Below are 13,046 nucleotides of genomic sequence, written 5' to 3' on the forward strand. Positions count from 1 at the left end.
TTTCTTAACTTTGTTCCTGCTGGTATTGCTTCCAGGTCAAGGATTGCCAGGTCACATGGACCAGTATTTTGTATTTGCCAAGAAAATTACAATTGATGCAAACTCTGAAAAGTTTATTTAAAAAGGTTACAAAAACAGTTACAAAAACAGCTATGGACTCCACAGGCCTTCTTAAGAAATTACAAATTTTTCTTAATAGTTTCTTGGTTAAAGGTTGTCAAACAATTCTTTACTCAAGAGCTGGCAGTCAACTTAGGGAAGCCAAACGTCACTCAACGGTCACTTCCAGTGAGAATTACAGGATGGCACTCAAGAACTTTATTGCTTTTTCCCTTTACTAAACAAGAGATACTGAACTGTAGGAGCTCTAAAGTATCTTGACCCACGATCTTCTAATATAGTGGAATGTTTTAATCAAGTAAAAGTGAAATAAATCAGTAACTAATCATTGAGTGTGATATCAGTTTTTCTGATTTTACAATTGCTTGACTGTTAATAGCAACTCTGTTTTGAATATTAGATTATAGGCAACATTATTAGGTTTAGCACTAATCTGTGGCTGTGGGACTATATCTCTGTACACTTGTAATGTTAATATTGCAGAGAATGAGCGAAATGCCAATTGATCCATGCCTACTTTGCTTATGATGGCTATTTGGATAATTTTATTTTTAAATTTGGTTTTCTTTTCTAATAAAATAAAAACATTCACTATCATGTTAAGGCTCTCCACTTTCAACTTCTAAGCCTCATCTGACTCATGTATGTGCCAGCTTAAACCCAATCATTCTGCCCAATTTAGCATCTGTATACAGCTTGACTCCAACAACAACCCCATCTTCTCAACACCAACTGATGTGGTTTCTTTCTAACTAACCAATTTAAATTTGTGGTGAAATGGTCAGATTCCCTGATTATCACTCAAGGTCTAAACATGGTTTCCAGTTCCTACTTCACCCACACTCAAGTGCAAGGGATTACGATGCATGATATGTTGTTGCTCATTCCTCCTTACTTGGTCAAGGAAAGGAATAAAATTATATCCCAAATAAACAATACTTCTGTTCTGGTAAGGAAATGCTTAACTAAGCAAATGAAAGGGTTTATTTTTAAGTGTGTACAGACATTTTTGTTTCTGAGTTATGAGATTCTATACAGGCATGAAACTACTTTGAGTAGAAATGCTCAGATCCTATTTCCATCTTCTACTCCTTGGAGCATCGGACTGGGGTGGGGAAGAGGAAATGAGTTATTATTGAAGGCAAGGTTTCATTTCTGCTGAAAGTACTTGTGACATATTTTGTGGAGATCCTTACAAAGAATTACAGGGATGCTGCTAACACCACATAAATTCTATTGGAAAGAGTCTAAATGCGTTTACATTTGAAATGTTTCATACTGACTAACATCTCCTGCATCATTAAACATCTCTACTAAATTCTACACCATTAAACTCCACACCATTAAACCCTTTTGTCACAAAATATTATGCCATTACAACTCTTGCAATAATTTGATTTTATTTATCTGTAGGGTTCAGCAATCTTACCTGCAGTAAAGTCTTTATTCAGGTCAATGAAAGCATGAGAGTGAGGTACATACATTTGAATAGCAGAATCCAAAGCAGAAAACCATGTTTGATTTCTGAAAAAAAAACACAAGTGTTCAAAGTTATGACAACACTTCCCGTCTCAAGACATACGTTGATTAGCAGTAAAAAAAAAAGAAAATTCATTAATTTGAATACTAGTTTCCAACTTCGTTTCTGCTGGTCAGTTTTGAGTTAACGAGAGAAGAGGCAAAATATTTGTGGATTTTTCGTTCTCAGATTAATCATTTTGAAAGCACCTGAGGGACAACAGGAAATCAGCTTTGTTTAATACGATATACTCAATGCATTACAATTGACCTAGACTATAGCCAGAATCGAGGCTTCTAATATTCTTTGCTGGATCCCAGATGCTTGTGCAGTAATAATGGAGGAGATAAGGGAGGGAGCCGGCCAGCAATGACTTCATGCTTGAGACAAGCTACTATGATGTGAAACCACTTGGGCAGCCAATCAGTTTCTGTGATCCTGGCCCACAGTGGGTACCTTTCAATATTAAAATGGTTTAAAGAAGCACATGTAGGCACCAGAGTAGATTTATTTTCTGTCGCTTGGAATTCAGTCACAGAACAGAATGTGCACTGACATGGCACTTCTTTCTGAACTTTACAAACGCTAATCTATTAGGAAAAGAATGAACTTACATGGTGCTCACGACTTCACTTGGGTGATAATGCTCATACAGGGCTAAACAAGCTGGTAATGTTGTGATATGGTGGGGTGGATTGAATTACTGTCCCTTTAATAAATGAATTTAACTAATATTTCTCCTTAAAATCTACTTCTTTAACCAATCTCTTGGCCATTCACCCTCAAGTAGTTTTGTTTGGCTTAGTGCCTAATTTTGTTTTATAATGCTCTTGTGAAGTGCCTTGGGATATTTTATTATGTTAAATGATGCTAAATAAATGGAACGTATCCTTTATTTCTAAGTTGGAGGATGATAAAGAGATAAAGACTTGATGTTAAAAAGCAGATTTTTTTCCCCCCACAGAGGGGATGATCAGAAACTGTATGCCTTGGCGGTTCTTGCAGTAAGTGTCCTCTGCTCCATTGTGAAGCTCCTTGTTTTCCATGACAAGGACACAGAACAGAATGCACATACTGGCTCCTGAGAAACCCTGAATGTGGGTAGGGAGTAGCAATCTGTACATCTCCCTGAACTAGTCATCTTTTAAGAAGATTGGAAAACCACATGTGGTGATCTGACTGACCCTGTGAGCACAAGCTTAAGTGTATGCATGAAGAATAGCAAAAACAAAAATTCTGCAGAAATCTGTATTCCATGTTTTCAGACTTTCTGCATCAGCACCACAACATTGCTGCCTGTACCAACTGTTCATTTCAGCTGTGACACCACAAAACCCTTACTTCGATGCATTGGCGACTCAGGGGGCTTTCTCAAAAGGCCACTGGAGACATGATAGACCGACCATGGTAAGGTTAAAATAACACAAAGAAGCTACAAGGAAGTGTTCCAAAGATGCACAAACAGCAGGAGCAACTTCTACCTGGATTTTCTCAGTAAAACATAAATTCCCAACTTTTTTAGGCATCGATAGTATATTGAATCTAAGCAACACCTGCCCCTAATGTTAAGCAGGGCATGGGTAGGGGCTGAAGTTTGGTGTGTATGGAGATTGGAAGTATAAGCCACATTTCGGTAGTCCTGAGCTATGGCAGCGTTAGGGTTATGGCTCTGGAGTTTAGCAGAACTGAGGTTACATTGACAAGTTGATTCTGGGGATTGAAAGAGGTGAAATTGCATTCAAAAGCATACTCCAGATCTGAAAGCACTTAAACAGAAATTTCTAACATTTCTCAACAAATGTTCAAATTTATGTTTGTGCAAGAACTAAATCAATAAATACTTAGAAAATGTATGTTCTACATTCATTTGTAGAATACACAGAGGCAGGTAATAATACGAGTTAGTCACATTGATAACTTAATCAACTTGTATGCAAACAGAAAGAATTTTCAGTTTTTGCATTTCAATACCATTTTGTGGAAATACTACTGTGGAATATAACTTTTTACTGTATAACTTCTTAAAGTTCTGCAGGCTGTCAAATCTCTGCAGCTAAAATTATTGTAAACTATAGTGTTACAAATACAAAGTTTATAAGATTGCTATATTTTGGGTAAACTGGAGGAATGAAAGGGGCCATATGACCTGCATCGAATTGTGTCCGACAACAAGCTTGGGTGGCTTGGCTGTTAAATATTGAAGGGGGGCCCAGATTGTTTAACTGGGAAGAAGGTGCAATATGTTCACACTTGTAGACAATGGCAGGAACATCTGTACTGACTAAGAGTAGACTGTTAGTCACCAAGTCTCAGAGAGAAGTATTGAGAATGTCAGATTTTATAAATGGCTGCACTTTAAATTGTCTAATTAGTTTCCAGATAAAATGGAGTTGAGAATCTAACTGATAGCTAATTAGTATTTTGATCAGGACACGAAAATGATCTTTGAGAGGCTTACATGGTGTTTTGCTAAGATATCACTGAACCCCAGGATGCCAGTCAGCAAAGATTAGACAGGCAGCCAGTTCAGCTTGCAGAACATAGATGGGAGTTCACGCTCAGATTGAAGAGACCAAGCATGTGAGGATTTAAGTAAGGCTTGAAGATTCACCTAGATAGAGGGATAAATCTCCAGGGTAACCCTCACTGTGAAAGTCAATTCAGGGATTAGAAATTATCTGGCTGGAAAAGGGAAAAGGAAGTGAGCCAATAGTAGCTGAGAATTTCTTTAGACTGTTTGTGGCAGAATGAAGTTTCCACTTCAAATGACACAGACTTCTCAAAAAAAAGTTTTTAAAAATGTGAAATTTTTAAATAATTGTGAAGACATTTAACATCCCACAAACATAAAATTAGCTTTTCAGAGCCAGTAAAGTTGGTCAGCAGTATTTATGAAATTAGTATGCTGTTTAAACTTCATTCAACTGGTACATTAGCATCCGTTCTATCAGGAGACAACAACCCAGGGTGTTTTATCCAGGATTTTTAAGAGGCTCAGAATTAAAGTTGTTGTCTATTCATGATTGCAAGGGAGATAGTAGCACCTATTCAGCACAGTTAACTGATAGCAACCTCTGGATTTCCACATTATTCTGTGCATGTTCAAACTTCCAATGATGTTGTCAGTTTATGTCGAGTAATGTTGCTGAACGCTGACACAATTGCATCATTATGACAGCAAAATCTGGGTAGCATACTTCTACAACATAGTTTTATTATTAACATGTGTAATTATTTTACATTACAAAGCAAGCTAACTCATTATGATCACTATTCAGTTGGTTTTGCTCACTGCTTGTAAAATAAAACTATTTATTGTTTTACAGATGGCTTTGTCTCACTGAAGTGTTCATCAGCTCATCTTTTAGGAAGATTAGAGATGCACATATGATGGCTTGACCAATGTGACATCCATTTCATAACATAAGGCGTTTCATTGTTATTGCCTTCATGGCCATGGTACCATACTAGACACTGGTGAAATCCAGTGGTTAAGTGAGGGCAGCATGATAGCACAGTGGTCAGCACTGCTGCCTCACAGCATCAGGGACCCGGGTTCAATTCCCAGCTTGGGTCACTGTCTGTACGGAGTCTGCACGTTCTGTGTCTGTGTGGGTTTCCTCCCACAGTCCAAAGATGTGCAGGTTAGGTGGATTGGTCATGCTCAATTTCCCCTTAGAGTCAGCGGGACTAACTAGGGTAAATACATGGGGTTATGGGGATAGGGCCTGGGTGGGATTGTTGTCGGTGCAGACCTGATGGGCTGAATGGCCTCCTTCTGCACTGTAGGGATTCTATGATTCTAAGAGAGGTCAAGAACCATTTACACGAGATACACAAAACCAGAGGCAATATCGAGCACATGTCCACAATTTGTAGCAAATGCCATTAGAATTGAGGTAAACACATATTAGGAAAATGAATGCAATCTATTGTGCAATTTTTCAGGATTTTTTAATCCATTTCAGGGCAACTTAAAGCCATGGGATAGTAAGAACATGTTTCAAAACATTCTAATTACTATACAAAAAAAATCAACAGCAGCGTGCTTTCCTTCAACATAAACAAAATTCAGTGCATGTAAATAAATTTCTATAACAATCACATTGAATTCAAAATGTTTGATCCCAGAGAAGGTTGACTTAAATCATGGTATCCTGCATGCAATTATGGTGACATTTTCTTTCGACTCAGAAGTTTAAGTTCAGTAGGCTGAAAAATTACATTGAATGTTGTATCATAATGAAAATGTTCAACCTAAAAAATCTATTTAAACAGTTTTATCTCCTTGGTTCTTGTATTGCCAAACAAAAATATTTCTTTTGCAAGTGTATTTGCTTTATCAGGTAGTACACCCAGTTGATTCAGTGATTAATTTTAAATAAACACCTGTATAAATTTTCACATACAACTAAGTATTCAATCAATGCTCCTTTCCCTCAGCAACTTGAACCATAAGTGAACTCCCTTGCCTGATCTTAGTTTTTATTTGCTCCCAGGACATGAAATCACAGACAAAGCAGCATTTATTGCTATCCCCAAATGCCCTCAAGGTGGTGGTGGTGAGCAGAAGTTGGGAGTTCCAGGATTTAGCCATAGAATGAAGGAACAGAAATATATTTCCAAGAGAGAATGGAGTGCAGCATGGAAGTGGTGGTACTTCATGCAGAGATTACATGTTTGTAACGTAATGGTGAAGTCGTTTTGAGGAGTTGCTGCACAACACCTTATAGATGGCACATACTGTAGCCAAGGTAAGCTGTTGGCAAAGGGACTTAATGTTTAAGGAGGTGGGGTGCCAATCAAGCAGTTTGCTTTGTCCTGAATGGTGTTGAGCTTGAATGTTGTGAAGCTTCTCCTCCTATCTTCAAATAGGTTTTGGCTATTTGAAGATGTGCTTACAGAATGAACATGGATTACAATTAATAAATATTTAGTAACACTCAGTATTACCTCTTACCCTGATCCCCAGGAGGTTTGGGTGCCCCCTTGTTGAGTATGTGATCTCTCTAGAAATCAAAGGAAATGGGGAAGTGGCAGAAAAGTGAAGTTGAGATAAAAGATCAGTTCTGATCATACTGAATGGGAGGACAGGATTGATGGGCCCAATGGTCTACTCCTACTCTTATTTCCTATAATAGAAGTGGACCTTCTGACCCTCTCACTCATGTAGCATATTAAAAGGCTTCTAAGGAGCTCTTGTATCATGAGCATCACTATTATGGTAGCAACTTCATTGTCTCTGCTCAACCTTGCCACTGTCTTCATCTTTACTGAATGCTCCATTCTCTGCAAGTAATTAATTCAAGAGATCTTATTTTGAGAGATAAAAGAAGCTAATCTGTTATTTGTAAAAATTGTGAAAAAAATCTCAGAAATAGGTTAATTGCTGAATATTCAGAATACGTTCAATGACAATCTGGAAATGCATCTCAAAGCTTTACAATGTGTAATAGTTTTCAGCCATATAGCATTTTCCAAAACCCTCCCATTGTTGTCCTTTTTGTGACTTACTGCGATCCTGCATCTTTCTGACCAGGATTTTAGAACAAAGATGTTAGGATGATCCGGAGTCCGAAACATTCTACTTCCATTGAATTCAAACTCAGGCTTTCTTTAACTTTGTGGTTATGTTTCTTGTAGTTTTGGCCCCAAACTATCTCATTAGATGATGGGACAGGACCTCCAAATGCACAATTTGATTTTCTAAAATTGTCAAACCTTATTTGATTGCATTCCACAAAGAATTATAATAGGTAGATTGGTTACCACTGTGACGATACAGTGCCTTCAAGAAGCATACTTGTGTTGTGTTTCTTGTGAAGGAGACGTTAAGGTGCAACTATTTAAATGGTGCCGAATTTGTCTGCAACCAGTAGTTCACATATTGAGCGTGCAGAAGAATAATTGTTCCTAATTATTAGGTTGTTTGTTTCAATCTGAATTAATGCAGTTTTGTTATTTTTTTGGTTGCTCCCTGGGATTTCAGAGTAGGGTTTTGTTAGGTTGCTTGGCATATGTGTGTCACGACAGAGAGACAAGCAGGCAGTTGCTGTTTGAATTTGAAAGCAGCAGCTCTTTCTCTCTCCGGAAATTGAAGTTTGGGAATAGAAAATAGGTATCTCTCTCCAGAAGTCTGCAAAAGGCGTTAGGTGTTTTCTCCCACTTTCTTTCTCTGAAGTTCTGCTGTTTGAAGACATGTCTTTCTTTGGAGGCTGCTGTCTGAGTCAGAAGGCAGGTGTTTCTTGGTATCTCTGTCCATGAGGTTAAAAGGCTTAAGGCCTAGCAACCCATATACGCCTGTGTGCTTTTGCTAACTGATTCTGAAGGGGAGTTTACATCAATGGGGAACATAATAGAGATAGCTAGCATTTAAGAATTATACCTTGTCATGTTTAAGTATTTCAATTGGTAAAAGTTATGCTAATTATTTTTGTTATAGTTAAACTATATTGTTAAATCATGTTTAGTTTACTGAAAGTTTCTTAGTGGGTCAATAGAATCACATCTGCAGTGAAACACCTTATGCTCATACTAATGCCCAAATCAAAAATAGCTGGGGTCTACGCTAAAGGCTAACTTCATAATTTACCTTGGAGTTTCTAACTTGGTCCCTAACACCACGCACTGCTGAGGGAATATCACCCTTATTGTATTGACAGGGACATTTTCTTCACCCACACTTTCTTTCATTCAGTACACATTTGATATTTTTGTTCTACGTAATTTATTTATGGGTGCAAATCTCTTATGAGGCAGTTGATCCATACAGATCAGGGTTATGATCCAGAACTCACATTAGAAAAATACCATGGAATGAAACACTACCATGGGGTTAATTTTAGCAAGTTCTCTAAACACACCAAGAGCTCTCCCTGTTTACATCCAACACCAGTTATCAAGTAACTATGTTTCCCATACTTCTTTTCTGTGTGATACCTGATATGCAAGCAATTGCTAGAGTAAAATAGGATATTGGTATGCATTTATAGGACAACTCAGTCTCGGGGAAAGCACACTTTCTTAAAAATTCATTTGTGCTACATGAGCATCACTGGCTAGTACTGCATTGCCTATCCTTAATTGTATTTGAGAAGGTGCTGTGTTCTGCTTTCTTGAACCACTGCAGGCCATGCCTTGTAAGAGTACCCACAGTGCAGTCAGGAAGGGAGTTCCAATATTTTGAATCAGCAACAATGACGGAGTGGTGATATAGTTCCAAGTCAGGATGCTGCAAGACTTGGGGGAGAACTTGCAGGTGGGTGTTTCATATATTGCAGGTGTTAGGGCAACTTTCTTGAAGGTCAACCCATGGAAAGCGACTAGCTCAGATGAGCACTCAGATCTTGTGCAGATCAACTGATGGAGGCATTCACAGACCTCTTCAAACTCTTTTTACAACAATCTGAGGTCCCTAACTGCTTCAAGAAAATGACCATCATCCCAGTACCTAAGAAAACCAAACAGCGTGTCTTAAAGACTATTGGCCAGTGGCTCTGACATCTATCATTATGCGGTGCTTCAAAAGATTAGTCATGGCACGAATCAATTCCAGCCTCCTGGAATACCTGAATCTACTACAGTTTGCCTACTGCTGCAACACACCCATAGCTGATGCCATCTCCCTGGCCCTGCACTCAACACTGGAACACTTAGATAACAAAGAAACCTATGTCAGACTCCTATTTATTGACTACAGCTCAGCCTTCAACACCATTATACTTACAAAACTCATCTCCAAACTCTGTGGCCTGAGCCTTGGCACCTTTCTCTGCAACTGGATCCTGAATTTCCTAACTCACAAACCACAATCAGTAAGGATAGACAACAACACCACCTCCACAATCATCCTCAATACTGGTGCCCCACAAGGCTGTGTTCTCAGCTCTCTACTATACTCCTTATACACCTATGATTTGTGGCCAAATTCCCCTCCAATTTGATTTTCAACTTTGCTGACAACACCACCGTAGTGGGGTCGGATCTCAAACGATGATGAGGTAGAGTACAGGAATGAGATAGAGAATGTGGTGAACTGGTGCGGCAGCAATAATCTCTCCCTTGATGTCAACAAAACGAAGGGGATTATCATCGACTTCAGGAAGCGTAAAGGAGAACATGCCCCTATCTACATCAACGGGGACGAAGTAGAAAGGGTCAAGAGTTTCAAATTTTTAGGTGTACAGATCACCAACAACCTGTCCTGGTCTCTCCATGCCAACATTATAGTTAAGAAAACCCTCCAATGCCTCTGCTTTTTCAGAAGACTAAGGAAATTTGGCACGTCAGCTATGACTCTCTCCAACTTTTACAGATGGACCATAGAAAGTATTCTTTCTGGTTGTATCACAGCTTGCTATGGCTCCTGCTCTGCCCAAGACCGCAAGAAACTACAAAAGGTCGTGAACGTAGCCCAATCTATCACCCAAACCAGTCTCCTAACTATTGACTGCGTCCACACTTCCCACTGCCTCCAGTATAATTAAGGATCCTATGCACCTGGGCATTCTCTCTTCCACTTCTAATGTCGGGAAAAAGATACAAAAGTCTGAGGTTAACGTACCAACCGACTCAAGGACAGCTTCTTCCCTGCTGCCATCAGACTTTTGAATGGACTTAGCTTGAATTATGTTGATCTTTCTCTACATCCTAGCTATGTCTGTAAAACCACATTTTGCACTCTCTTGTTTCCTTCTCTATGAATGGTATGCTTTGTATAGCATGCAAGAAATAACACTTTTCACTGTATGTTAATACATGTGACAATAATAAATCAATCAATTCACTGTCCTTGCCTATCTGATGGTAGAAGTTGTGATACTCAGTAAAGAAATATCAGAAAACAGCTACTAAATGAGAATTGAGCACAACCAGAGACTGCTGATCATATTCCTGAATGAAAATAAGCTTACTGGAAACAGTTCAACTGTAAGATGTGGTATTAGCTGTGATACTGTACTTTAACAACATCACAACAAAGCTGATGACATTTGGAGCTAAGGATGCCCTCATCATGAAGTGGGCTCCATTGTGTCCTGTTGTGGAGATTAACGTAAGCGATGAGTTAATCGATTGGCAGGACGGGTCCATAAAATGTCAGTCAATACTATGATTCCAACAATCAGCTGAATTCCAGCGGCTGTGGTCATGCACAAAGAAAGAAGGACAAAAGGAAGACTGAAGACCAGACAGAGCAGAACACTTCAGAAGGAGCCTCAAGTCTTAGTGAGCAAATATGCTGTCAGCAGCCTTGATCAGTTGGAGAACAGACAGGTAATATTACATACTTGAGAGTATTTGGATGATATAATTTGGATGTCTATGAGTAAACTGACTTTAATGAAATAAAGCACAGAGATTGTTAACGCTGAAACCATGCATCTTGGTTGTTACTCAATACCAATGGCAAATGCAGAGGGCATGCTGCTAGACACAGATCAACAAGATTCCACATTTGGAAGGAGTCTTGATGAGTTGTTGCATTGCATCTTTTAGGCAGTGCACACTGCTGCCACTGTATGTTGGTGGTAGAAGAAGTGAACATAGAAGCTAATGTATAAGGTGCCAATAAAGTGGGCTGCTTTGCCCTGGATAATGTTGAATTTCTTGTGTATTGTTGGAGCTCCACTCAGTCAAGTGGAGAGTATTCCATCACACCCCTGACTTATGCCTTGCAGATGGTGGATAGGTTTTAGCAAATTGAGAAATGTATTGCCCATTGCAGAATTCCCAGCCTTCGACCTGCTCATGTAGCCATATTATTTATATGGTTAGTCCAGTTAGGTTTCTGGTCTACAGTAACTCACAGGATGATGTTGAGAGTGGGGCATCCAGCGATCGTACTATCACTGAATGTCAAGACGAGGTGATTAGATTTTCTCTTGTTAGAAATGGTCATTGCTTGGCACTTGTGTGGAACAAATGTTACTTGGCACTTATCAACCCAAGTCTCAACGTTGTACAGGTCTTGCAGCATATGGATACGGACTACTTCAGTATTTGAGGAGCCAATGAACATTGTGTAATGACCCTCTGATCTTATGATGGAGGGATGATCATTGATGAAATGGGTGAAGACAGTTGGGCCTGTGGCATGATCCAAAGAAACTCTTGCAGGGCTGTACTGGAACTGAGATGACTGGCTACCAACAACCACAACGATCTTCCTTTGTGGTAGTTAAGGTTCCAACCAATGGATAGTTTTCCATGATTTTCACTGACTTGAGTTTGTCAGGCTTCTTGATGCCACGCTTGGTCAAAGGTTGCCTTAATGTCAAGAGCAGCCACTTTCATTTCACCTCTAAATTTCATTTCAGCTTTTTTACCAATGTTCACAACAAGGCTTAAAATGAGAACTCCTGGTGGGTGCCAACTAAGTGTCAGGGGGCAGGTTATTGCTTTGCCATGCTGTTTGATAGCACCATCAACATTTTGCTGATGATAGAGCAGTAATCAGGTTAAATTGGATTTTAAACTGCTTTTTGTGGACAGGACACACCTGCGCAATTTTTAAACACAGCTGTGCAGATTCCAAAATGAAACTTAAATCCAGTACAAAGAACAGAAAGAACAAAGGAAAGTAAAGCAAGGAACAGTCCCTTCAGTCCTCCAAGCCTGTGCCGATCATCATGCCCTAACTAAATTCAACAAAAAACCTTCTACCCTTATCTGGTCCATATTCCTCTATTCCCTCCCTATTCGTGTATCCATCCAGATGCTTCCTTAACGTTGCTCATTTTTTCCTAAGGGTTCTGCCGTTTGCATTATAATTCATACCTAAATTTGATCCTCCAAAATACATCACCTTGCATTTGTCTGGATTAAACTCCATCTGCCATTTTTGTGCCTAAGTCTCCAATATATCTATATCCTGTTGTATCCTCTGACAATCCCTGCGCTATCAGCGACTTCACCAATCCACAAACTTACCAATCAGACCACTCACATTGTAGCATATTAAGTGACCTGGAGGACAAACAACAGAGGTTCCAGCACTGTTTCTTGTGGAACATCACTCGCTACAGATCTCCATTCTGAAAAACACCCTTCCACTGCTACTCTGTCTTCCATAACCAAGCCAGTTCTGGTATCCATCTAGTCAGCCCATCCCGAATTGCATGTGATTTTCTAGTTTGTACCAGTCTATCATATGGTACCTTGTCAAACGCTTTATGAAAGTCCATATAAACTACATCCCTGAATTCAAATGAACTTAATCTGAGCAATTCCACAAGGAATACAAGATACAGAAGTATTTCAACACCGTAACTTTGGGGAAGACATTAGCATTTAACATTCTACAGGAGTCAGAATATCAGTTAAAATACATTAAGTATTTTAAAAACAAAGCCCAGAAACAAAAATTTGAAAGAACCTTGTCAGCACAACAGAGGCAACTAGTTAAACT

General features: G+C 39.1%; 1 protein-coding gene across 1 annotated transcript in view; it reads right to left on the reverse strand.

The window, feature by feature from the left end:
- itfg1 (integrin alpha FG-GAP repeat containing 1) overlaps positions 1-13,046 on the reverse strand; it is a 289,515-nt gene that overhangs the window by 227,888 nt on the left and 48,581 nt on the right. The window contains exon 6 of the mRNA XM_080186953.1: positions 1,550-1,644. Within this exon, the coding sequence (XP_080043079.1) occupies positions 1,550-1,644 (95 nt within the window). The remainder of the gene's footprint in view (positions 1-1,549; positions 1,645-13,046) is intronic.

Source organism: Carcharhinus amblyrhynchos, chromosome 4, assembly GCF_965287045.1.
Source record: "Carcharhinus amblyrhynchos chromosome 4, sCarAmb.v2.hapA, whole genome shotgun sequence".
NCBI lineage: Eukaryota > Metazoa > Chordata > Chondrichthyes > Carcharhiniformes > Carcharhinidae > Carcharhinus > Carcharhinus amblyrhynchos.